Below are 25,751 nucleotides of genomic sequence, written 5' to 3' on the forward strand. Positions count from 1 at the left end.
TTTTTCTTTTTTGGTTCATTGTATTATTGTACCAAACTGCTTAATAAAATCTTATTCGTTTTAAAAAAAAAATCTGTGTGCAAGAATATTAAAAATGTAAATATTGAGAAGTGTTCATTAGCAACCAACTGTACAAGATATAATTGTCCAAGGACCATGTATGGCTTTATACCACAGTATTTGTACTAGAAAGTAATTCAACCTCTCCCTGGATTATCCTATGTCACTTCTGAGAGGTGGAATTGGATAGGATTATGGCACTGGTGTTCCATTGTGTGCGATATTATAAAGGAGGTGTCGATTAGAAGACAATATTCTTTACAGCTAAGTGAGCACAGGATGAGCAGGGTGTGAGCAGTGCCTATCTCATGAACAAAGCCTTGAAAATGTGTCATTGTAATGCATGGAACAAAGTTCGGGCATGACATTTAATACAGGAAACCCCTTTGAATCACATAATCACTACAAAACCATATGGTTGCTGTCACTCGCCACTTTTGATATTTAAACTGTTGTGTTATAAAGACTACAAGAAATCAGATTCCGTGTTTCCTTTATGGTTCAGAATAAAGTTATATAATTGCACAATGAGTTATTACTTTAACATTATTTTTCCCTGAGAACTTCCAATGTTCTGCAACCTAAAGCCCTAGATGTTTCAGCATCACATAACCATCTTGTTAGATGATATTTTGGGCACATGTTCAGTGTTTTTTACTTGATGTGTGAACTTTAAAAGAAAATGATTTTGCTAATTTCATTGTTGTGGGTGTCCCAGGAGATTCTTGAGGTATAAATGGTTTGGTGGTTTTTCATGGAAAGTCAGCAACTGTCTAACGAGGCATCATGGCTAAAATGAATATCCGGAGTTTCTGTGAAATAAATCTTTATTAGACACCTCTGCATTGAGACCGATCCGATTTTCCACACAGACTATGGACATGTTTGTGGAAAGGGAAACAATGTTTCTTGGGAGCTGGAAGCCTGTAGGTGGCAAAAAAGGGGCAATTGTGGTGTCACTGGTGGCTTCTCATGTTCTGATCTCTTTTCAAAATTTGTTTCTGTATTGCATGCTGATTGTGTTCTTTGTTATTTTGGGCTGGTCATAAACTCCTTTTTTTTTTACTGGTTGCCATTCATAATTCATAAGAGCACTAATTTTCGAACATGTTAAATGCATTATAGTAAATGGGGATTAATTTAAACCAGGGAAAAGAAAATTGAGAGCAAAAATGTAGTTGGTCTGGTTTTAGTGGGAAACGTTTGAAGGTCTTCTAAAGACAACACTGATATGGATTTTTTAAAATATATTCTGAACTTGTACTTTTATAGGTCCCTCTGTCTCTGCATAAAGGTACTGATACACATTGTAGAATGATGCATGACTGCTTGTATAAGGTTGAGATAATATTTGGCCACATTTGGATTGGTGGATATGAGTTTTCACTGTCCAAGAAATGATACAGCCCCTATGATCACCACAATTAAAATTAATATTGGAGATTGTCAAGGAAGCCCGTCCATGGTGACTTTCTAACTGGAGCAAGATCCAGCCACATTAAACACTGAAATCAAAATGAACATTAGAGGTCATGAGATATATTTGACTAATGTAAGATACTTACATTAGTAGTATCACTATGGGCTTCATTATATAACTTCTGCCCAACTATACACTGTTCACACTGTACTAGCGCCTCTAGAGGGAGCCGATGGGTAGGGGAAGTTTGTATATTCGTCAGCACCATCTAGGGGAGCTAGTGCCATGTGGGTGGTATTTGTCCGGCCCTGTGTGTCAGTAAACTTGACAATAACTCTGTAACTATTTTTTTTTGCTTCACATTGGGCCTGAAATATAGGAACACACAGGAAGTCATGCCTAGTTCCCTGCGGCAAAGTTATTTAATGTTCTCACTGGTGAGGGGCTTTTTTGCATCAAGACTTTAAAAAGTATATTGCATTAAAAAGATTTAACATGCACGATTATGTCAAAGAATACACATGTTAATGTAGGGAAGAAAGTGGCTGTACGCAGTGATTGCTTTGACTAAAGGCTACACTTTTTTCTTAAGTTTTGGATAATGTAGAGAATTATTAAAATCTTTGTCAGGTTTTTTTTTACATTTCTTTACCTCCTATTCAGGAGGAAACTGTAAAAGTTTGGATTACCCGTCTTTTTTACCTGCTGATAATAGTCGCCAACACAAATAGAAAGGGGTAATCCCTACAGCAGGGACCATGTGATAGGGGTTTCATTGCTGCCATACTTTATAAAAAAAAAATGGGAAGTATTTATGGCTTCAGAAATACTTTCCATCTTATCTTACCCAAAAATGAAATTTGAATATATTGCCTCTTACCAGTAGAGATGAGGCTGGGCTTGGTGTAAACATAGTTTGCCCAAGCCCACTCTCAAAACTTTGACTGCCACCCTTAACTGCCATTGCCACTCTTTACCCAGTCAGTCACGGGGAGGCACATTCCCCACCCACAGCTGTATGCCCCCACTGCAGCTGCCAACACTGATTGGATCAGGAGGAGGAGGTGGCGGTTTAGAGTTTTGAGCAGGCTTGGGTGAACTCAAGTGAACTGATTTCGCTCCAAGCCCATTCTAATCACTGTGTACTAGTCCTTAGATGTGAAGGCTTACATAGTGGGTAAAGGTTTTGTAGTTCACAAAACATAGCTTTGGAAATCTAAATACCATTGTTTGCAATTTTAGTTCAGCACACACGAACACTTGCAGAAAATGTACATAGCCTGAGAAAAGAAAACTAGCGCAGCTACCACACCTAAGGACTGGTAAGCTGCAATATATTACATTTGTTGCTTGGATTAGATTTACTTTCAGGCCAATGTTTTACTTTTTGAGGTTGTGATTCTACAGTTACTTTTAACATTCTCTATGAAAGTTAAAAAAAAAAGCCCTGTATAATTTTGTATAAGGACCTTTCTGTTGCAGCAGGTCTACCCAGTACAATCAGGCAATTATATATATGAGGAATAGTGTGCGGCATTCCTACACTCTCTAGTTTGCCAATACCTTCAAATAAAGCAGGCATAATTCTATTTCAGAAATGAAACACGTTGCTGCCGAAGCTCTGAACTCTCTGGCTATACTCTCATTCCAAGTCCATGAAAGACAAGACTCAAGATGACTTTGATTTCATTGTATACGGAGCAGAGTTGGCTGCATAGTTTGATTTCAATCACATCCCCTTTTTTTCCTGTTATATAAATCCTGAGTATGTTCCTGTTGTACAGTAACTCAATGCTTATCAGGTTATGCAGTAATTCACTGTTTATCCACAAGCATTATCTGCTTAGTTTTTTTGTTGTTCTCATGTTAAACACATGTCACAGTAATATATATGTATAGCTAAACTAGAGCACACCAGTATAGGATTTTCTCTAATTGATTTTGTGCCAGCCTTCCCTTTCAGTGGTTAAGAAGCATCAGCACATTCTGTTAAATGATGGAAAATCCTTCGTTCAAACAAACTGCCAGTGTAATCCCTGAAAACAAAGGCAAGCCTCTCACTTTCTATTGTAGTCGGGGAAGGGAAATACTACCTAAATAAACAAGTTTGGCTTAATTACCTTTAGAAAATGTGCAGTCTCTCCTGCCGACATCCTGTTTGATCTTCGGTGATCTGATATTTAATAGCACAGAAATTCATGGCAGGCTGAGGAAGTTTGCTTCGTTATGTGCTTGGAAGGTAAAGAGAATGACATCTGTTTGAAGCTAAGGCTCCCTTCACACTGGGGCGGCTGTCTGTGCGTATTCGGCTGTACGAATATGCGCGGAGCCGCTCCACACAGAAAAAACAATGCACTTCAACGTGCATTGTTCAGACTATTGTGGAGACCGCTCGGTACGAAACTGCGCGGTCCCCAAAATAGTGCAAGTGCGATAATTCTGCGGATTCCGCATGTTCGCGGCTATATAATGGCCGCAAACGAGCAGAATCTGTGCAGTTGTTTCACGTATAGCTTTTGGGTGCCATGCGGTCTTCCGCACGGAAAACCGTGCGGGAAATGCAGATGCTATATGTGAAGGGAGCCTAAATGTCTATGTTCAAGAACACTTACTGCAAAAGGAAAAATAATATGTGTGTGTGTATATATCTATATTGCAAGTTCTTCCACAGGAGTACATGCATACAATATACACTGAGTGGCCAGTCTATTATGACCACCTGACGTTTGTAGGCAAATTAGCTATCATTAGCTATAATTTCGCGCTGAAGTTGCTAGAGGGCCAGACCATAATAAATAGGGAAGCAGGTTGTTTACCACGACAGTAGAAGTGATTTTTTTCTGAAGATATGGGTAAACAACGCAATTTTACAGCCTTTGAACGTGGGATGATTGTTGGCGCGAGCCATGGAGCGAGTATCATCAAAACAGCAGAATTCGTTAAACTTCAAGAGGGGCTCATTGTTAAAGTGTTTAAAGACTGGACTGTCAGCCGAAAATCTGGGTCAGAACGTGCGAATTGTGGCCGTCAGCGACTAGTCAATGTTAGGGCAGAACGGAGAGTGGCAAGACTGGTACAAGACAACAGAAGGACAACAGTGCAGTGTCAGATTCCTTGCATCACCTTTCAACATCTCATGGAGTCACGAGGCGGCCCAACGAAGTCATCTCGTGGAGTCATCTCGTAGCCCAACGGAGTACTGATGGGGTGGTCATAATAATCTGGCCACTCAGAAGTGGCGACTCGACCATCTTTCTTCAAGTGCCTCCTTATTGTGCATCTTGCAACAGCCACACCACATGTTTTCAGAGTGTCCTGTATTTTACCTGAAGTTATTTGTGGGTTTTTCTTTGCATCCCGAACAATTTTCCTGGCAGTTGTGGCTGACAGTTTAGTTGGTCTACCTGACCGTGGTTTGGTTTCAACAGAACCCCTCATGTTCCACTTCTTGATTAGAGTTTGAACACTGCTGATTGGCATTCTCAATTCCTTGGATATCTTTTTATATCCCTTTCCTGTTCTATACAGTTCAACTACCTTTTCCCGCAGGTCCTTTGACAATTATTTTGCTTTCCCCATGACTCAGAATCCAGACACGTCAGTGCAGCACTGGATGAAGGATGCAAGAGTCTGTCAGGAGGCCAGAAACTCATTGGCCTTTTATACACACTGATTACATGCAAACAGATCACAGGTGAGGAAGGTTCCCTTTAATAGCCATTCACACCCCTTTGTGTCAACCTGTGTGCATGTTATCAGGCCAAAATCACCAGAGTATGTAAACTTTTGACCAGGCTCATTTGGGTAGTTTCTGTTGTCATTATGATTGGAAAAGAGTAAACACAGTTGATTGATAACAAATGGCTTCAGCAAAACACTACCCATGAGTGACAGAAAGGTTTTCGTGTTATCATTCATATTCTCTGAAAAATGGCCAGAAAATCATAAATTCTGCCCGTGTATGTAAACTTATGAGCACGACTGTATATACTCTATGCACATATATACTGTATATAGCAGCGTTTTTCAACCACTGTGCCGCGGCACACTAGTGTGCCGTGAGATATTTTCTGGTGTGCCGTCAATAAATCGTTAATTTCTTTGATCGATCAAAATTATTTTGATCGATCAAAGTTACTCACCTCTCCGCCGGCTTCCGGGTCTTCCGTCGGAGATCCGGTGACGTCACGGACATCGACGTCACCGGACTCCTCCCCCCTTCCCCGAGTGGCTCTGTCGGCTAACGAAGGGAAGGGGGGAGGAGTCGGGTGATGTAGTTGTCCGTGATGGGTAACGAAGGGAAGGAGGGAGGAGTCCGGTGACGTCACGGACATAGACTCCTCCCCCTTCCCTTCGTTACCTGACGGAATCACTTGGGCTGAGTCTCCTCCTCACTCTTGGGCCGGTGAGTCATCGCATGTGTGTACAAGGCAAAATCTGCTACCCTGGTGAGACCCCACAAAGCCATGGGGCTTTTGGGGTTGTGTGGTAACGCTGGGTGTGCCATGAAGGAGTTATTAAAGTGATCATTAAAGTGTGACTCATTCTAACCGCAGAGGGCAGAACCAAATGTAAAGCCCCCCCCCTAACCCGGCTTCCTAGGAAAGAGAAGGGGGTGAAGGTGTTTCCCCCCGGAGGGTGGTGAGACCCCCTATGAGCCCTGGTGAGACCCCACAAAGCCATGGTGGTGGAGCCCTGGTGAGACCTCTCACCAGGGCTCTGTGGGATCTTGCCAGGGCTCTGTGGGGTCTTGCCAGGGCCCTGAGGGGTCTCACCAGGCTGGTGAAATCGCACATAGCCATGGTGGGACGCCATAGAGCCCCGTGTGAGACCCTACGGAGCCCTGGTGCTGGTGAGACCCTACAGAGTCCGGGTTTAACCAGGGCAGTGTGGGATCTCACCAGGGCTCTGAGGGGTCTAACCAGGCTGGTGAGACCCCCACATAGCTCTGGTGAGACCCTACAGAGCCCTGGTTAAAGCAGGGCTTGGTAGGGTCTCACCAGGGCTCTGTGGGGTTTAACCAAGACTAGTGAGACCCCACTGAACCCTACTTTAACCAGGGCTACGTCAGTGCTACAGTTTGAATTTAAAACGTATTTGTGTGAAGTGTGAAGTTAAGTCATGGATTGAACAGAAATATGAACAATTATAAAATACTTTATTATTTCATAATAAAGTAATTATAAAATAATTTCTTTGTGTTTATTTGATTCCTATTCAAGAGAATTACTTTATATATAGTCAATATAGGCACAGAGGTAAAAAATTTTAACATTTTCTAATGGTGGTGTGCCTCGTGATTTTTTTCATGAAAAAAAGTGTGCCTTTGCACAAAAAAGGTTGAAAAACACTGGTATATAGATTGTAAATGCCAGTAACAGACCTAGGGGTCTGACATGTACTGTGAAGCTTGTGTATAGATGTGTATATGATTATGTCTGGTCATATACAGTTCACATCTGCATATATTTTTTGCATATGGAGTAAATAGCCTGAAGGGGTGAAAACAAAGCTTCACTGGTTTGTTTAGTAAGATGTTTGCAAAGAACAACAATGTAAAGAAAATGAATTCCAATTTTTATTTGTTTAGTAGATTTAGATCAGTGAAGAGTGATTCAGTTGGGTTATTTGTGGTTAGTGTGTGGGTAAGGGTGGTTGGTTAGGGTTCAGATAAGGGTGATTCAGAGTAAAATTAACGGTGATTCAGCTGGGTAGGGTATAGGTAAGGGTGATTCAGTTGGTAAGGGTAAAAAATAATGGTGATTTAGTTGCTTAGGGTACATTTATGGGTGATTCAGCTGGTTGGGGTATAGGTAAGGTGATTCTGTTGGTTAGGGTAAAGGTAAGGGTGATTCAGCTGGTTCAGGTACAGATAAGGGTGATTGAGTTGGTTAGAGTACAGGTAACAGTGATTTAGTTGGTTAGGGTAAAGGTAAGGGTGACTCAGCCGGTTGGGGGTACAGGTAAGGGGATTCTGTTGGTTAGGGTAAAGGTGAGTCAGCTGGTTTGGGTACAGGTAAGGGTGATTCAGTTTGTCAGGGTAGGGGCTAGGGTTATTCAGTTAGTTAGGTTCATTTGGTTGGTGTAAAGGTAACGGTAATTCAGTTGATTAGGGCACAGCTAAGAGCACTTTTCACATTGGGTTTTGTTTTATCACAGCGTTTCCAAAACTCTGATCTGACATGTACAACTATTACACATTTTGCAGTGAGTAAAGTAAATGTTTTGCCTTTTTTTAGAATGATCGTTGAGCCCAAAAAAATTAAACACAGCCATATTGTTTTGGTACATTGACATACTACCATGTCTGTCACTGATGTTTGGAACTAAATGTATTGCCCTCCCACCACCCAGAACGTTAACACATAAATCCTGATCCCTACTGTTTATTGCCTGCAGGAATGATCTGTGTCACCAGTGGCACAAAGCTTCACTTTTGGAAACATTGGTTTATTAAATAAAGGTCTCACTCTTTGGCTGATCTCAGACGGCCAACTCTAAGCTGAGGAAGAGAGATGTTGCTCCCATCGCTAGCAGTTGAGATTCAGCAGTGTTCGGGCCAGTGACAGAGCGGCATCTCGCTGCATCTGGCTATAAAGAAAGCGATTCCATAGGGACAGACAGACAGGCCTCTTTAACAATCCTGCCGCTGTCAATTTGTCTCTAGCAGCAGAATCACATAATTCATAGGATCATGATGTGTTATCTTTGAACTGATACATTTTTGTTTCTTTTCCTATAGATTGAGAATCTTCAGGAACAGCTTAGAGATAAAGATAAACAGCTTGGGAACCTCAAAGATCGAGTCAAGTCCCTACAGACCGATTCAAGTAATACGGATACGGCTCTTGCGACTTTGGAGGAAGCACTCTCTGAAAAGGTAACTGTGTCCAGAGGCCAGTACAGGCTTAGGGGTCTATTGATAAAAAGATTTGCTGCACAAATGAGTTAAAATTCATACAGAAGTCACAAATAAAACCCATTTGAATGTTTGTGATATGTGCAAAATATTTTTTTTCCTGATATTTAACTTGTCTTTTATAGGGTGAATCTAGCATTCCTTCGGGTAATCCTGTTTGTTACAATGTTGTCAAATGTAATTTTTTTAGAATGTGTTAACTGTTATACATGTTATTGTATGTATTTTTTTCCCCTCGTTTTTAACTGTTTCAAAATGATTCTTCCATATAGTGGAAATGTCTTAAAAAACCCAATTTACTGATAAAGTGTGAACAAAAAAAGACTTATCTCAGCCCAGCTTACAACACATCTGAAAGGCATGTGTGATGTCACCACATCCTAGTTTTGCATCTGGGGATAGCAGGGCACATGAAATCCCATGAGAATGTTCTCCCGCCCATTGCATTTTGAGAGGCCAGCTCTCCTGGGAGGCACACAGCTGGTCCAAGTAAAGTACTTAATTTTTTTTGCACAGCCTTTATTATTATTGTTTTTAAGTAATTGGGGGGCATGAGTAGAGTAGACCTTCCATTTTTATGAATTGTCCACTTTAAGATATTTTGAAAGTGACGTGCATTTCTTGTACCCATTAAGTTTCTCTCACTTGTGTTAGCCAACCACCTTACTGTATCAATAAGTTCTGCTAATTATAACCCATGTAAAGGTTAATAATAACCAAGTGAGGTTGGGCTGTGGAAAAGTAAACTGTCACTGTGATATTCTGATGCTACGTGGAGGCACCAACGACAATACTAGACCATAAAAAATATTTCTAAAATTTACTAAAACCTTACTCACTGGATAAATCAGGTACAGCATCAAACCACCCCCCCGCCCATATTGTTCTATGTATAGCCAGCCTAGGATATCCTTCTAAACTAAAAAATAAATATTTCAGTATAGGAACATGAGAACCGCCATTGCCGCTGTTTTTGAAGGTGCATGTTTCAGCACTCCCTTCCTTGTCCTTTCTTTTCTACTTAAGAAGCAGCTGTCCTGGAACAAGAATGTGCATATCAAAGTTGGGTGGATTTTTTGTGTCATTGATTGTCATTGATAAATAGTGAAGTTAGCCAGTGGTTGAGGTCAGCCAGTAGAAAAGTAATATTTCCAGCAATTCGAGAATGGACAGATTATGTGATTGTATCCTGAAAGTCTTTTATGTGCGCAAGCATTGCAGATCTAATTTCTGAAGAAAAAACTGATATTTACACAGAGTTTTAAAGCATATATCTAGGAATTGTTAGTGATATGAGAAGGGGATCAATGAAGAGCTTACTACATCCTTTATGCACAATGCACATGTACTGTTAGACTGGATAGCAAGAGGAATTGCTTAAATCACTTTAAGGGAACCCAGGGTCAGGTTTTTCCCAATATCTGATAAGCCATATACTCTGGGCTTAGTTCCTGCAACTGCAATAAAATACAAAACAATTAGCCATGTTGAGGGCAGAAAAAAAAATTGTTTAGCGTGCAAGCAGATCTTGCCAATGCAAATATAAGTAAAACAGAAACATATTGTTGAGATTTCCCCATGTTAGTTGTTAATCAAGTAGAACCCCCTCTAACAGATGTGTTTGACTTCTCAGCCTGTACCGATGACAGGCCCAGTAGTCATCCCTTTCTAACTGACTGCAAGTGCGTAGAAGTGTTTATTAAATGGCTTTCTTATATTGTACAGTTTTATGTAATCATAGAAAATTACACCAAGGGAAAAGAAAATCATGAAAGCCATATGTTTTCCAGAAGTTCTATTAGATAATGTGCAAAGAAACATGTTTTATTGACAGGCTTTGACTTAGGGCATTTTATCAAATAAACAAGATTTTGTATTGGATGCAAAAATACTTTTTTAGAAATTGTCAGCATGGGATGCTATTCATTTTCACCTTCTGTACAAGCTGAATGTTGTCTAATACATTAAGCAGTAGAAACAGATGCCTGACCATTGGGGAGTGCTTGCCCTGCTATCCCATTGGTTGTGTGTCCCTATGTTTAGCTTATTTTTAATCTCTTTGTTGTTCTCTCCCTTTTCAGAGTCTGGGTGCCACCCTCAACCTCACTTTTACACATATACCTTCATATTATGTGTGCTTTGTTGCCTGTCTCCTGTTTTACTGCAATAGTGGGTAGAGACAACAAAGTAGAATGGCACATAAGCATTTATATATCTGAAGGTGGTATGGAGGAAGAGGAAATTGGAGGTGCCAAACTAAGCTGATTCTGATAAAATAGAATGGTTGCAATACAGTTCTCGGATCATGGGTTTTCCACACTGGATATCATCACTGTTACTTTTTCCAGCAAGAGACTATTATCTTTTGGAACTGGCAGCTCAAGCACCAGAAAAAGTAATTATACTGCAGAATGGGTTGAAGCAGTGTTACAAGTAAAATTAGGCTAAACCAGTTAACTCATAGTACAGGTTTAAGGGGCTAAGTGTTTGGGTCACGGTTGGATTTAGAGTTTAAAGTAGTATTAAACTCTTAAAAATCTTTTCAGTGATGAGTCCAGATCAAACAAATATGCATTGCCCAGCAAAGTATTTCATTATATTTTTGCCCAAACCTTTACAGTGTTCATTATTATTATTATTATTATTATACAGGATTTATATAGCGCCAACAGATTGCGCATCGCTTTACAATATAAGGAAGACATTGCAATCACAATACAATTCAAGACAAGATGGTATGGAGGGCCCTGCCCCTGAGGACTGATCGAGTTTTCAAACAGCTGGCTCCATCTCTCTCAGCTCCATTTCCTGAACTTCCCATTGAGTACAACACCGCAGTGTCCAGCAGCTCTCCATCTACTAGCTTGGAGAATGGAGGAAGGAAGAGGAAGTAGGGGCAGGGAGCAGGGTAGTTGCTTTCCTTGCTGTACCTGTGTATTAGTGGAGACACACAAAGCTTACTATTACACACAAGGGTGATTCCATAGTAACCTGCAAGGGGAAGGAGACATCCTAAAACAGGATATCAGAGCCAACTCTCCGCTGATTCTGCAGGAAAATAAAACTTTTAAAAATTAAGAAGCAGCATCCATTGTAAGTGATTTCATCAGCATTTGAAATAGTTAAAACATTTTATGGCTTTAATATAACTTTAAAGCGTACCTTTGGCCAGACTAAGGACATTTAATATTTTACATATTTATAAAAACAGTAAACTTTAAAACAAGCTAGAACTGTGGAACAATTCACGCTACATTTTTAAAACAGTTTTCCTGTGCTCAGTAAAAACACATGCACTGACTTGTATTACAGATTTTGGTCCTATTGGTGACTTCTGTAGAGGTCTTTTCTCTATATAAAGACCTAATTTTTGCACTGACTTGTATTAACCATAACAAATGGGTAGCATTGTTGTCTAGTGATGAGCAGCCTGTTGACTCAATCATCTACACTGGTGCAGTGTAGATGTCCTTGGGTTTGATTACACCAAGATGCTATCTGCATGGTATCTCCATGTTCTGCCATCTTTGAATGGATTTCTTACGGGTATGGCAGCTCAAAAAACATACACAGGTAACTAGAACTTTCCAAAATGGCTCCCCAGTGTGTGTTGCCTAGAGCCTGGCCTAGTGACGTTAGGTTGTAATCTCCACTGGTGCGTTCACTCATGTAAAAGGTTCAGTGTTCTTCTAAAAGAGCTGTGGAATTTGTTGGCGCTATATAATTTATTAAATATACTTACAACTATATGCTCATTTCCAGCCTCGTTCATTTGATGTGTTCATTTTGTGTCATGTACAGACACATAATTCATGTGTGTGTATAAGACCACGTTCATTAATTCCGTTGAGTGATGGAAGTTGCTGTGTACCGATATTACTTTTGTTTTTATTGAGTGGATTATTTGTTGCTAAGGAATCTGTTAGTGAATGTACTTCTATGAGTTTCTAGCATCCACTTTATTTGCCTATCCACTTTACCTTTTACAGGAGAGAATCATTGAACGTTTAAAAGAACAGAGGGAAAGGGATGACCGAGAGAGACTAGCAGAAATAGAAAACTATAAGAAAGAAAACAAGGACTTGAAAGAGAAAGTAAACAGTTTGCAAGCTGAGCTAACAGAGAAAGAGGTGGGTGATGTTAGATGACGTTTATTGATAAAGAACTTCTATAGGGTTATCATTATTGATGAGTAAGATACAGTATATTGCTGAGTTAAAGCTCAACTTCAGATAAAGAGCTTGAAAAGCGTAAATGTGATCTGTTTAACCTGCCAAGGGTATTAATCTTGTTTTGTCAGGTTTGTGATTCAGATATTCCTGACTGATGGCACAGTCAGGGTTAGGACCTCTGCACAGACTATACTGAACTCCAGGCAGATATTAAATACACCCATTAATGCAGCTCTGTATTAATTAATACATCATTAAATGCATTTTTTTTTAAATATAAGGAGTGCAGTTTCCTGGATTTGACTCAGTATCAGCCCCTTGCAGTTGCTGTACAGCAAAGTTCAGCCTGGGAGAAGGAGAAGCAGCTTAACAAGACAATCAGTTAGGCTGCTATGCTCAAGATTCTGATAGAAGGCAAGAATAGAGTGATGCTCATCTGTCTGCTGTTTCTCCTTCCACTGTCCAGTATCAAGCAGGGGGAAGGACAAGACCAGGGGGAGGGACAATTGCATCAGATAAAATTAGGTCTTCTGCCTAGTCAAAAGCTGTGTACATTTCAGAACTTGATGGGCAGGTATCACCATATACAGTATGTATTTAAGCCATGTATTTAGATGTGTTCGTGGAATTCAGCTTTAAAAAGTGAACACTCATTGATCAGCATGGTAAGGTTTTGGTAGACTGACACTTAGGTTTTGGAGTTTTTCCATCATCTATCAACTTCAACAATCTGTCAATATATTATCCCAGTATCAAGCAATTTAGAGAGTTTGCCTTGATATTTAAATAGTGACTTTTGAATGCAAAGCTGAGGAATTAGTACACCCCTTCCCATACATCCTGTACCTAGCTCTTGTTTCTTAATCATGAAGGGCTGGTTAGCCTAGCCAAAATCTAGGCTCAGGAGAGGAGGACATACCTTTGACTTGTCTTACAAAAGCCAACATTTGCATATCAGAGTCCTCCGCTTTTAGGGTCCTTAGGTGCTCAAGAAGACAGTGAGCAGTTTGTGCAGGCACCTTCTGTTAATTACATAAACATCCACTATATGAAGTAAGAACAGTTATTTTAAGGGTTAAAGAAAAACACATTTATACTTCATAATGATGAAAATGTGAAAGTACTGACCTCTAAATCTTTCTAGGCCAGTTTAATAGATTTGAAAGAACATGCAACTTCTCTGGCTTCTTCTGGACTCAAGCGAGACTCCAAAGTGAAGTCCCTGGAAATGGCCATTGAACAGAAAAAAGAGGAATGCAGTAAGTTGGAAGCGCAGTTGAAGAAGGTAAGTAGAATATGCACAACTGTCTGACACATAACATAACACATAACGCTGTGATTTGGAAACAGTTTGATAGTGTAATCAGGTGCCGCTGATTCCACAGTCCTCTACAGAGCAGCAGCATCAAAGATTTCTTTGAACTTGGGATAGAAAACAAGATTTTGTCATTGCTGCTGATGGAAGTTTGGAAACAGGAAAAACAATGCTCTATCACAAAAGCAATATATATAGACCGCAAGTTTCGGGGCCAACAACTGCTCTGACACTGATGTGAACCCAAACATATTGTAATTACAAATCAAAGCCTTTGTGGTTTTTCAGAATGAAATTGTGTCATCGACTTGCCAAGCTGAGCTCTTGGATAATATTAACTTAAGCTAATCAAGAAATGTTGATTGCGGCAATGTTTTTTTTACTACAAACAAAGCTGCAGTGCAGAGAGGACAGCTGCTTTCTACAGTGCCAGCACGGTACAGGTACCATATCATCCATAAAGATTTCCACTTTGCCAGAGGAAACATCTAAAAGTCCCCATTCCCTGAACTCCCACAGTGCTGACACTGCAATCTCATATAGTTTAGTTTTTCTATGCAATTATTTTTGATATCCAAGATGTAACAGCCCAGAGAATATCCAGGGATTCTTAACGTGCTAGTCCATTATCAGATTTGGCTGTGGGACCAGTCTTCTACACAAGCACCCAAATCATTAAACAAGCCAGTACATGATAGTTTATATTTTGGTAGACACTGGAAGGTTAAATTCCAAATGAACTCTCAGCAAAACATATTTGTTTCAGTGGAGACTGCATAAAGTCTATAATCTATAAATGTCTTTAATGCTCTTTATAATAGAGCCCCAGAAACAATGAAAACTTCTTTCCTCAAGGCTGCAGGCTTCAGAGAAGGGCCGCTGCTATTTGCGAGAGTCCAGTAATCTCTTGGCAGCAGTAATACATAACCCCCCATGAGTGACAGCTAGAGTTCTGCAATCAGAATAAGCAGTAGCCTTTCTCTGTAGACTTTGGCCTGGGGGACAGTCATTTTCACTCTTTCTCTGTTATTTAGGATATAAAAGTACAACATTAATCGATCATAGATTCTATGCAGTCTTCCCTGAAATATTATTTTTTCTGAGCGTTCAATGAGAGATTCAAGTCATGTTACGTTGACTTGGCAGCCTTCCAGTCTTCTAAGGGCTTGTTCGCACCATGTGCATTGCTCTCCCCCCCCCATGTAAGGTGTAAACAAGGCATGAACAAATCAATAGTTTTCCTGTGCCCTGCTCACTCCATACATCGGTGGTGGGGTGCAGAAAAATTTAGCTCAACAGACATGGGGTAAGTAAGCCCTGATGTAAACATAGACCATATCTATTGTGTCTATATTAGAAGGCTGCCAAGTCACTGCTGAGGGAGAGGACCGTGTACAGTAAAGCTGCTAAGAATCTTACTACAGTGGTACTAGAGTGCCTTTACTTTGAAATTTAAAGGATGAAGTGCTATAGAGTACCTCTAGCTACGGAGGTCAGTGCAGGTTTGTTTTTGATCATTATAATATGTAAATATTTATACCCTGGACACAGGATAACTTTAAATTGCTATTAATCAGGCCCCAACTGGCAGCTTTTGGATCTGCTCAATGGCTTCTATAGTTTTCCTGTCTTTGTTTGCAACACTTTATTTAGTCAGCATTGTAATAACACTTTGAAACTGATAATGCTCTTCTGGATTTAACAAAGTTAGGTAGCATGGACAGATGTGGGATGGTGTGTTTCATATGCCCATGCTACATTGTCCTGCTATTGCAGCAATGCCATTAGGAATAATGTAACTGTCTTTAGCTGTGATGCTATATCTCCGGCTCTTCAATTCTTTAACAGATGGAATGAAAACAGCTCACACTATCATTCATCTTCCAGTGTGCTTGCGGGTCACTAAAATAGTACAAAGTTCAATACAGAACTTTTTCCTGCCCGTACAGTACATAAAATGTACACACCCAGCTAATAAATTACAGTCTACCTACCCAGCTGTCAAAAAGCCAGAAAATATTTTGTAGAGTTTAAAATTCTTTTTTAGATATATTTGAAGTTTTCTGATCTATGTAAACTCAGGCAGTTATGTAAAATTAGACATATAATTTCAGCACTTGCTAAGCCCTGTTTACATATATGACCATATAGAACAAGCCCAATGTGATTTCAGAAGAACAACATTCCTTTTTCCCCGCAAAAAACAGTTACTGCATGTGGGATCTTTGTGTCTGTATTCACATGTAAGAAAGCTAGAAAATTGGGATCATTGCATCAGTGTTGGTGGGAGGAATAGGCACAGTAGTGCTTACACTGACTGTGAATCATTTTAAACTTGTATTGAAAATGAAAAAACATAAAACCAGCACTTACTGCACAGTGCAAGCACCTCCAGATGCCTCAAAGTCCAAGCAAACTTTCTGCAGAGAGCTTGGAGCATTTGTGCACTTTGAGTTGCAAATTTCGACCACCTTCTGTATTCGACAGGTCTACCTGCTATGTTTCTCATTACAGTGCTGAGATTTCTCAGGAGCCTGTAGTAAAGGCTGATCCTAACATTTAGCAATGAATGTCAGAAAGGATAGGGAAGACAAACACCAGTGCCTTTCAAAAAGAAGAGAGAAGTTTACTTTAGAAGGAATTTGTTCTTACTCAACAAAAGTAAAGTCACACTTTAAATATCCTTAAACTGCAAGTAGCATATAAAATGATGCCTGCCTGAAGGGCCAAATACTCTGTAGAGCTCAGTAGCAGCCCTAAAGCCCAGGAAGTTTTAATATGCAAGTTCCTGAAGATACGCTTGGTCCCCTCTTCAGCCTATTGTTGTTCGTTAAGGCTATTCACCACAAGAATGGACCAACAGATAAGTGTGTGTGGTTAGGGCCAACTACAGCTTCAGGAATGGAAGAAGTCTATTTGTATAATTGGAGCTTTCTGTTCTTTCATCTACCAGTAGGCACTGCAAGGTGTGTGAGGCTTTGGTACATGTCAAATGGTTATTGGTTTAGGGAAGCTTGTGGGAGATGACTGCTGATTTATAGTTATGGGTCCTTGTGTTTATAGACCCTGAATATTCAATTTAAATAGATCTAGGAAAAAGCAGGGCCTTATTTCACTAAATAGTTGCCCGGCGGAGCCTTTAGTTTAATTTGGCTAAATATATTCCAGGTGCATCAAAGCAAAAGGTATCCCAAATCTTACAGTATGTTTTCTTTAGAAAACAGCCACAGCTAAATGTCTATCTCCTGCCAGCATGCTGTAGTGAGGGATCCCTGCTCTCTGAGTGGAATCTGTGTTCTCTCTGCACAGATTCAACACACTCCCCACTGAGTGAGCAGTGAGCACGCATTTTGATGACGTGTTAGCAGTGTGAGCAGTAGTAAAAATGAGTATGTATACTTTTCCTTTGCATGTAAGGCTCAGTTTAAACATTCTTGTATGGTGACAGGGTCGCTTTAAGAATATGTAAATGTTTGAATGTCCATAGCCTGGCCACAGTTCTGTAAATGTCACTGTAGCTTCCTTTTTGGAAATGGCCGGACCCCAAAGTAATTTTTAGGTTGTTCAGTTTTTCTTAATTGTAACTGTGGTGATTTACCTCATCTGGTCTCTCACAGTCTTCAACTTCATCTCAGAGAAGTTGAACTTTTTATTTGACAGCAATCACATATGTTGCACTCCATTTCCTCTTTAGGCTTTCCTCTGTGGCTAACCTGTTCCTTTGGCGACCCCTTCCCCAGTGATTTGCATGCTAAAAAAATAATGGTGTTTATTTAACAATAGTGCTTAATTAATCTTTTATTATTACTATCTTTGAAAGTTGTGTGATTAATGGATGCCTTCGCTAAAAGCACTTCTGGTGATTCATTGCTCGAGTCCAGTGCTTAATGTATCATCAAAGTGGACAGCCTACTTTATTTCATGGGTTATTTAACCTGAGAAAGGGAAAGCAACTGTATACCGTACTTTTCAGATTCTAACAATTCTCTTCTAGGAGCCAAGGTAAACAGGCGCGAGTCCCCGTGTGACTCTCGCTTTCACCGAGGAATGTTTAGGAACTTAATATTGCTACATATTAATGACAAGCTCTTTTGTTCAAACACACTGGATTTGTTGAGTTAATTCTGTTTTCCTGAACCTTTCCTTCTCTTTTTTTCCTTTTCTGTGTATGTCTGTGTCAATCCCTCCTGACTTGCCAATGTAGCAAGCCGAGCAGTTGTTCAATCAGATGTACAACCCTGTAAGTGGTTTCCATTGGAACACATGACAAAGCATGAAAAACCCATCATCCACCAAGCTTTGAAATATGGCATCAATGAGGCTGTACATATATGCACTGGTTCTGCCTGCATAATGTTTACCTTTCTTTGCTGAGAATGGTCATCCGCTTCCGCTTTATGCGGCACTGCAGCGTGCATGAGAGCCGGTCCTTAAGTTTAATGTACCTTATACTTTGTAGGATCCTTCAAACATCTAGCATAATTGATACTCCACAGAAAATGTTTTTAGCTTTGCAATAGGCCATGTAGATCTACATTCATATGCAGAATATATGTTGTTTAGGGAATGGTAACTGTTTCTGCTTTATAAAGGTGAACAGGAAACAAAAATAATCAGAGGCCGTAATTTGTCAAAGTTTACTGCTTTCAGAATTATTTGATGTTTTTGGTCAGTTTAGAAGCAAAGATTGGGCATCTCAATAGCTGTTATCAGCCACTAAACACAAGTCTTCTGTTTAAATATTGATTCCTGCCAAGCGTTCCTGTTTTCAAAAGAGTGGGGAAGGGTTAGAACTCGGCTAACTCTGTTTTTGTCTCCGTTTGGTAGACTTCCCCTAACTGCCTGTTGACAGGTGTCTCTGGGGACAAAGACAATACTACAAACATGACAGAGGTTCTAAACCTTCCTACCCGCATATTAAAAGTAGGAAAAACTGTGATGGTACAGGGTACAGGATTCTGAACTGCTTCAGTGGGAGACAATGTCATTCTGGTCATGGAGCATCTGTGATCCCATGTATGTCCTTTCCTAATTGAGACAGGCATCCTTTTTCCTGCGTGCTATTTTTAATGAAGATACTTTTTCTGGTAATCTTCTGGAAAGGTGGTCTTGGGAACTGTACACATTGTTCAATGTAGGCTCTGGCTTTGGGGCTGGAGTGAGTGAACGTGTAATTTTAACTTGGAGTAAGAGTTTAATGATAAACACAACATAACCACAATATACTGTATATCTCTCCAATGTAATTATCTACTTTGGACTTTTTCTTCTATCTTTGATACAGTAGATGTCTCAACTTTCCATCTTATAGTAAAAATACCTATTTATATGTTGGATTCTGTCTCCAGTTTTTGATAAAAAAGACAGTTTTCTCTCCAGTAGTTTCTCTATGTGGTCTGTAAGACTTAAAAGCATTATTTGCCTCGCCATTTTTCAATTTATTTGTGTTGCATGGCTTGTTACTGTATGTACACATACCTGACCACTGCCAAAACAGTGCAATCATGTAAAACATTAGCAGCATGGCCTGTATTACTCCATATGATAATGAGTAGGAGATATTTGAGAACCCAGGTTTTACAGTAAGGTGATTTGGGGCTTACAGATAAAAAAAAAGCATGGAAAAGTACATTAAAGGTAAAGCTTTCCTTGAAACATTTCAGCATTCCCAGATGACTAGTTTTCTGCCTGTCAGGTTAATTCACCTTCATGTCATAGAATGATTGTATTTTGTACTTATGCATTGAACATAGCTTACCACGTTCAGAACTTGACCTCACTGACACAGCTGTTTGACCACTGGCACTTTTTTGTTGATGTCAAAACAGGTTTTTGCCCGTCAGCAAAATGCTGTGGGTTGTCTCCGAAGGCCATTTGCAGGTTAATGTCATGCCTTGCACTCTCTGACTTCTCTCCGTAATTATTTTTCTCCAATGCTGACATGCTTTTTCGATAATTAAAGTAAGCAGTTGCTCAGCTTTAATCATTGTCTGACTAACATGTGGTTTTGACAATGAAAACCCAAAGGACAGCTCTGCCAATTACATTGCCCAAAATGCAATGCTTAGACCATGGTTTCTGCGCCCGGGCACCGTGTAAATCTCTCTGTGTTGCATTTTGCAAAATTTTTCTCATCACTAAGGCTCCGCTTTGACTGAAGTGATTGTTCTCATCTGTCCTTGGATTTATTAACTCCAGTTCCTCTTTAATCACACACAACCTGTAACTGATGAGTCATGTATATATATGTAGCCTTTGCTCAAGCTTTGAATTGTTGGAATTTCCGATACAACTGATTTAACAGAGCATACTGGCGTTTTCCAGTAGAAACACAGACATGGGGTGATACATGACTTTGAACAATAGGAACGAGTCTATTGGAGATCAGATGTGCTTCCATGAAGGAAACCAAATTTAATTTTGTTTTGCTTCACGGCACAGCAAGCTTCTCTGTCCAGGATCTGTTTTCTTCAGATTGCTTGGCCCTAAGGGTTGTGTTTTGAGCCAGGACTTGCTGTGAAACGGTACAAAATATTGTTCCCATCTTTTTTATGGCTACAGTACTTGAAGGCACAAACAGCATCATGCCCAAGTCTCCAGGAGCCTGCTGTGACCAGTCTAGCCACTTTGATATATAAATGTGATAGCCCAGATTAAACTGCCTGAGGGCTGCTAACCCTGGCAAATACAAAAGTCAGTTGACCCCATTTTTTGGCATTTAAAAAAACTTGGATTTGTTTGTTTGATTTTGTCCAGTTTGCAGCACATTACTATTTATTTTAAATGCTTCCTCCCAATATTGTTTTTTTGTAGCTTTTCTTTAGCCCAGGATAAGGCCAGTACCAAGAGAACAGTACAAGCATACATGTCAATGTGCCATTGAACAATAAAGTTCTAGTCAGGTCATGGAAATAAGGCCAACCTATATTTAGGGTATGTGGCAAACTTACAAATTACAAAAGAGCAGAAATGTCAACCCAGTATCAGTCTCTAAGGCCCCAGTGTAGCATGTCTGCTGCCGGTGCTGAGGGATGACACTTAGCACACTCTCTGGACTGATGGAAGAGGGTAAAACCATTAATTAACAACGTTTGTTTGTTTTAAGTTTTGTGAGTGTCTGTTATCTGCATTGAGTTTTTGCAGGAGATAGGACATCTTATGAAGGGGTCTGCCATTTAGCCTTGTACACTGCTTTGTAAGGGGGAAAACACAAATATATAATAAAAATCAAGTAATTCTTGATATGATATTCTACAATATTAAAGATTTTAGAATGGAGATTTAAATTTGAACTAGTACCCTTTGGTTGACCCGGCTCACCTTTGGTGCAGTTACACTTATATTGTAGTCACCAACCCCCCCACTTCACAACTCCCCTGTGTCTTATATGACATAAGTCAAGCAAGATATAATTGACTGGATCACACAGCCGCTTGGAAATGCCACTCTTACTTATTTCTATGGCGCTTCTGAGTATGAACTTGTACTCCGGAATAACTCTCCATAGGAATTAACGAGAGCACATGGGTGGGCCAAGAAGATTTGGGCAAGCAGCTGTAAAGTCATGACAGTGATATTGTAAAAATGTGAGTATAAGACTAGGAGGTGGTTTGTGGGAGGGGAGGACTTGGATGTGAGTGTATCTGCACCAAAGATGCTGTTACAGTCATACCTATGCAGCCTCTTCTTTTCCAGTTGAGTATAATAACTGTTTAGTCTGTCTGATCAATAATGATGATTTATGCAGAAATGATGCCTGAGTAATTGCTTACCAATTTTAGATGTTTAATATTGTCAGGCCTGAAAAAGCCGAGTGGTAGATCAGGTAAAAAGGTTATTTACTGAAAACTACACTAAGATACAAGCATAATTTTTAGCATCCTTTGCAATAGGAATTTCATTTTTGGTGAGATATTTTCTAAAGGTTAATTACTATTAATGGGATGCCAACTCTGCACCTTTCCCTATTACAACACAGAAAGCCCACTAGCTGCCTATGATAAACCTAGGCCCTCCCATTCAGGAATCAGTTTGGAAAGAACGTGCTGCAACAAACAGATTTTTCTTCAGAACAGAAACAGGTAGAAATCTGAACAAAGTTTGTTGAAATCCTTGCAGTGTTCACATATCACCCAGAGTGGATTTTTTTTCTGAATAAAAGTGGAATTACTCTTTAAGTACATTGTAAACCACTGGTTTACTCTATAATAATCCTGATAGTGGGTTTAGGACAAGTGAAAGTTTGCAGTCCTTACATGCAAAAAAGGACCAGCAGTACCATACGATCATATTTGAGCTGAGTTACTGCATTAAAAGAAAATAATGCATAAGAGTCACAATATTTCTTTGAAGGATCCTGCAAGGTATAATGTGCATGCATGTTTGTTTTTTTTGTTTTTTTTTTCTTTAAATATTATGCTGTCTACATTGTGCGTGAGAATGAAAACTCTTCCTTATATATGAATTCCCTTTCTTTCCAGCAAATCTTAACATTTTGTGGTAGGTATGGAAAAGATTTAGAAATGCTAACATAAGTCAGGAGCACATCGTCTGATTGGTATAAAAATTACTAGAAAAATCTTAGGCTTGCATGAAGTTTATATAGTTTGAAGTCAAGTGATAGTTTTGCTGTAGACAGTCCAGACAGCCAATGCTGGAGCTGTTTTATGAAATTTGGAGCCTACAACATCCACATTTCCTGTTTGATTTTCCACGGAGTGAAAGCTAAAACACCATATTGGTTGTGGTAGACAAGTTCTCCGCTTTTCATAAATGTGTCTTTTTTAGGAGTCTAATAAATTAAACAGCGGTATATAATTGCTTTAGAATTTATTTTTCAGTTACTGCATATCCTAACCTTTTTTTTTTGTAATACATTTTTATTGGGTTTATACAATACATAGGTTACATTGTACAAGGTCATGTGCAATAAAAAAATATGGTCGCCAACATTACAACAAAGACAGAGAAGCAAAAGTAGACAACGATCCTGTGCCGCTTCTCATAGGCACGAGTTATGGTCAGAAGATTGTTGGTAGCAAAATAGTACAATATGGTATGGACTTTGCTGTGCTCTATCCAGCTGCTTAGAAGAGCAGAAGAGACTAAAGGCAAAATGAGAACACTGAGCAAAAGGCAAGATAGAGAATAGTAGGAAGAGGAAGGGAAGAAAAGAAAAGGAGAAGGGGAAAGGGATAAGGGTGTGAGGAAAGGAGAAGAAAAAAAGTTTTGGGGTAAAAGGAGTGTAGGTTAAAAAGGAGAGGGGAATCAGAAGGAGGGGAGAGGGGTACGTAGGGTTAAGTGGAGGGTTCTCATGCCCAGCTGAGGGTAGTCAATATACACTACAGTTACCTCCCATCTTACAATTTTTAGGAAATGTCTGTTAAAAGTGGATGGGATGTAATGTTTAACCCAAAATTGTATTCACCTGTCCAGTAGTTTTGCCATCCTCTTCTCATAGATTATGGTCTCATTTATCTGGAAGTTCAGAGTCAGAGATTATTTAGAGACAGAGACTTCCTGCATTTTGCAATAGTTTGCTTGGTAAGCATAACAATGAATGTTGATCTTAAACTGGTGGGAACTATCAGGCGTTTTATTAAGTAAAGCTTGACATGGATCTGGATTGATTGGTTGGTAACTGACTCCCGTGACAGACCACAAACTTTACTTATGTAAACTTTAGTTTACTAATTTGTATTGAGATTGTAGTCCATCACAGGAGTGAGCTTGGGGTGGTGGCTACTTTACAACACACACAGGGACCATGTGGAACACAAGTAGCCACCCTCCAGAAGGAAAGACAGTGTCTGCATCAATTCAGAGATGATTTGAGGACCGGCAGCCGATTGATACACAAATAGCTACATTTTTGTTAATAGTTAAAGTACTTGAATGCAATTTTAAGATTTAACTTATGTATTTTTATTGTTTTATTATATTCCTGTTTTTGGTGTGGTGTTAAATATAGCTTTTTGTAGACTGGCCACTAAAGAGATCTCTAGATGCAAGCTACATAGACTTGCATTGTAAAACACAGCTTAAATGTAAGAACTGCAAAGCAGTAAGCAGAGATTCTGCCTTGCTAATTCTTGTCCATAATAAAACTTACTCACCTGCCCGTTCACAGTCATCTTTAGCATGTACACTCTGCTCCACATGTGCTGCATTTCTTCACACTGTGCCGGAGCTCACCAGAAGTCTCCACCACTGTCCACATACATAGAAGTGAATTAAAAGACAACTATGGGGGTAAGTGTTTTTCCCCATAGTTCTCTTAAGAGTCACGGGAGGACATATACTAGCGTCCTCCCGTGACCCAAAGCTCAGTATATCTCGAGCTATCGTATATATAATATACTGTTTATTTGCTTTGTCCATGTAATTCCAAACTGTCTAAATTGGTATTTTTGTAGCAGAGGAAATGTAGCATTCTATAAAATTAGCATCCAGATTGACCACTGGCCAATTTCAGTTCCCCATACTCCCAGCGGTATTGAAAAGAAAATCCAATTTAGTGAACCAGAACTTTAAGATATTAAAATGTTTGTACTTTTAGGGTTCTGTATGTTCTTTTTTGGTTTTAGCTATACCTTTTTTTCATCCACTTACTGTACAGTTCCCACGTATGCATTTGGGTAGAGATTGACAGTGTATTTCCAGTATTCAAGTAGATGATAAAACCAATGCTCTCTGGTGGTTGGCTCTTAAAGCTGAACTCCAACCTTCCCCTCAGTCTTGCATCCCATTTTCCTGCTGAAACTTTTCTTAACATATTAGTTGGGAGGAAAATTATAGGAAGATTTAACTTCAGCTTTAAAATTAATCTATTGCCCCCCCATCCCCCTCCTAAGTCACCACTGAAAAGATTTTGACAAGCAGCTGCACAGTAATAGGCTGCATTATTTTAGCGGTAGCTTCTGTTATTATATTTAATAACACTAACCTCAAGATCCCCCATAAAGGCCTTTTCACGCTTTTTTTGTGCGTTGGGGCGGTTCACATAGACAAAGACTATTCATTTTGAATGGGCTATGAATACACACACGCTGCTAATTTTTTTTGCAATGGCTTGCATCACGTCACTTGGCATGTGATGCTCTGTAGCACAGGTGTGTTAGCATCTACTCTATATGTGCATTGGGGCGCCATTCTAAATGTCTCTTAATAAATGGAACCGCAACGCACATATGTACTGTGCTTTATGCTTTACTGTTGTTACACATGGTAAAACAAATGTTTAATTGTGTCTAACCACTATGTTACGGTTATTTTAAGAAAAAATAACTTGGTGTGTAAAAGCAGTAGTGCATACCAGAAGCAGTAATTTTAGATTTTTATAACTGGACCTATACTTAGTCTCTAGCAACATCTCAGTGAGAGCTTTTTCCAAAAGAGAAACCATTAAATCATAGTGCATTGATCGTCATTCTCTAATTTCTAGGCTGACTGAATGCCTGCATAGAGTGGAGGAATGGCAGGTCGATTCTAACACGTTGACTATATCAGATAAATAGGCAGCATTCCACCGTATAAATATGAGTGTATGTGGCATGGCTTAACTTCCCTCCTGTCACGTGCCTATTTTTTCCATGATTTGTTTTATTCTGGCTTATCCATCCTGTTTATTGGAAAAAATGGAAAATTGTACAATATGAGAATCAGTAAAACATTTTTTCAGGCCCAAGATAATGGGTTATACTAATGTTCGGGTGCTCATTTATACCTATAAAACAAGTGACATTACTTATTGCAACCAACAGATTCCAGCTCTATTTTTTGTAACTGCAATTTTTGGTAAATCTGAGCTAAAGAAGAACTCTGTTACAGATGAAGTTACTATTCGGGTGTTCATGAAGTCAGGGT

The 25,751-nt window shown here is 39.5% G+C and overlaps 1 protein-coding gene across 1 annotated transcript in view; it reads left to right on the top strand.

Moving 5' to 3' along the window:
* ERC2 (ELKS/RAB6-interacting/CAST family member 2) overlaps positions 1–25,751 on the top strand; it is a 617,894-nt gene that overhangs the window by 185,674 nt on the left and 406,469 nt on the right. The window contains exons 7-9 of the mRNA XM_018556277.1: positions 8,223–8,360; positions 12,389–12,529; positions 13,716–13,856. Of these exons, the coding sequence (XP_018411779.1) occupies positions 8,223–8,360; positions 12,389–12,529; positions 13,716–13,856 (420 nt within the window). The remainder of the gene's footprint in view (positions 1–8,222; positions 8,361–12,388; positions 12,530–13,715; positions 13,857–25,751) is intronic.

The sequence above is a fragment of the Nanorana parkeri genome, unplaced genomic scaffold (genome assembly GCF_000935625.1).
Source record: "Nanorana parkeri isolate BGI_ZX_2015 unplaced genomic scaffold, ASM93562v1 scaffold231, whole genome shotgun sequence".
In the NCBI taxonomy this organism is placed as follows: domain Eukaryota; kingdom Metazoa; phylum Chordata; class Amphibia; order Anura; family Dicroglossidae; genus Nanorana; species Nanorana parkeri.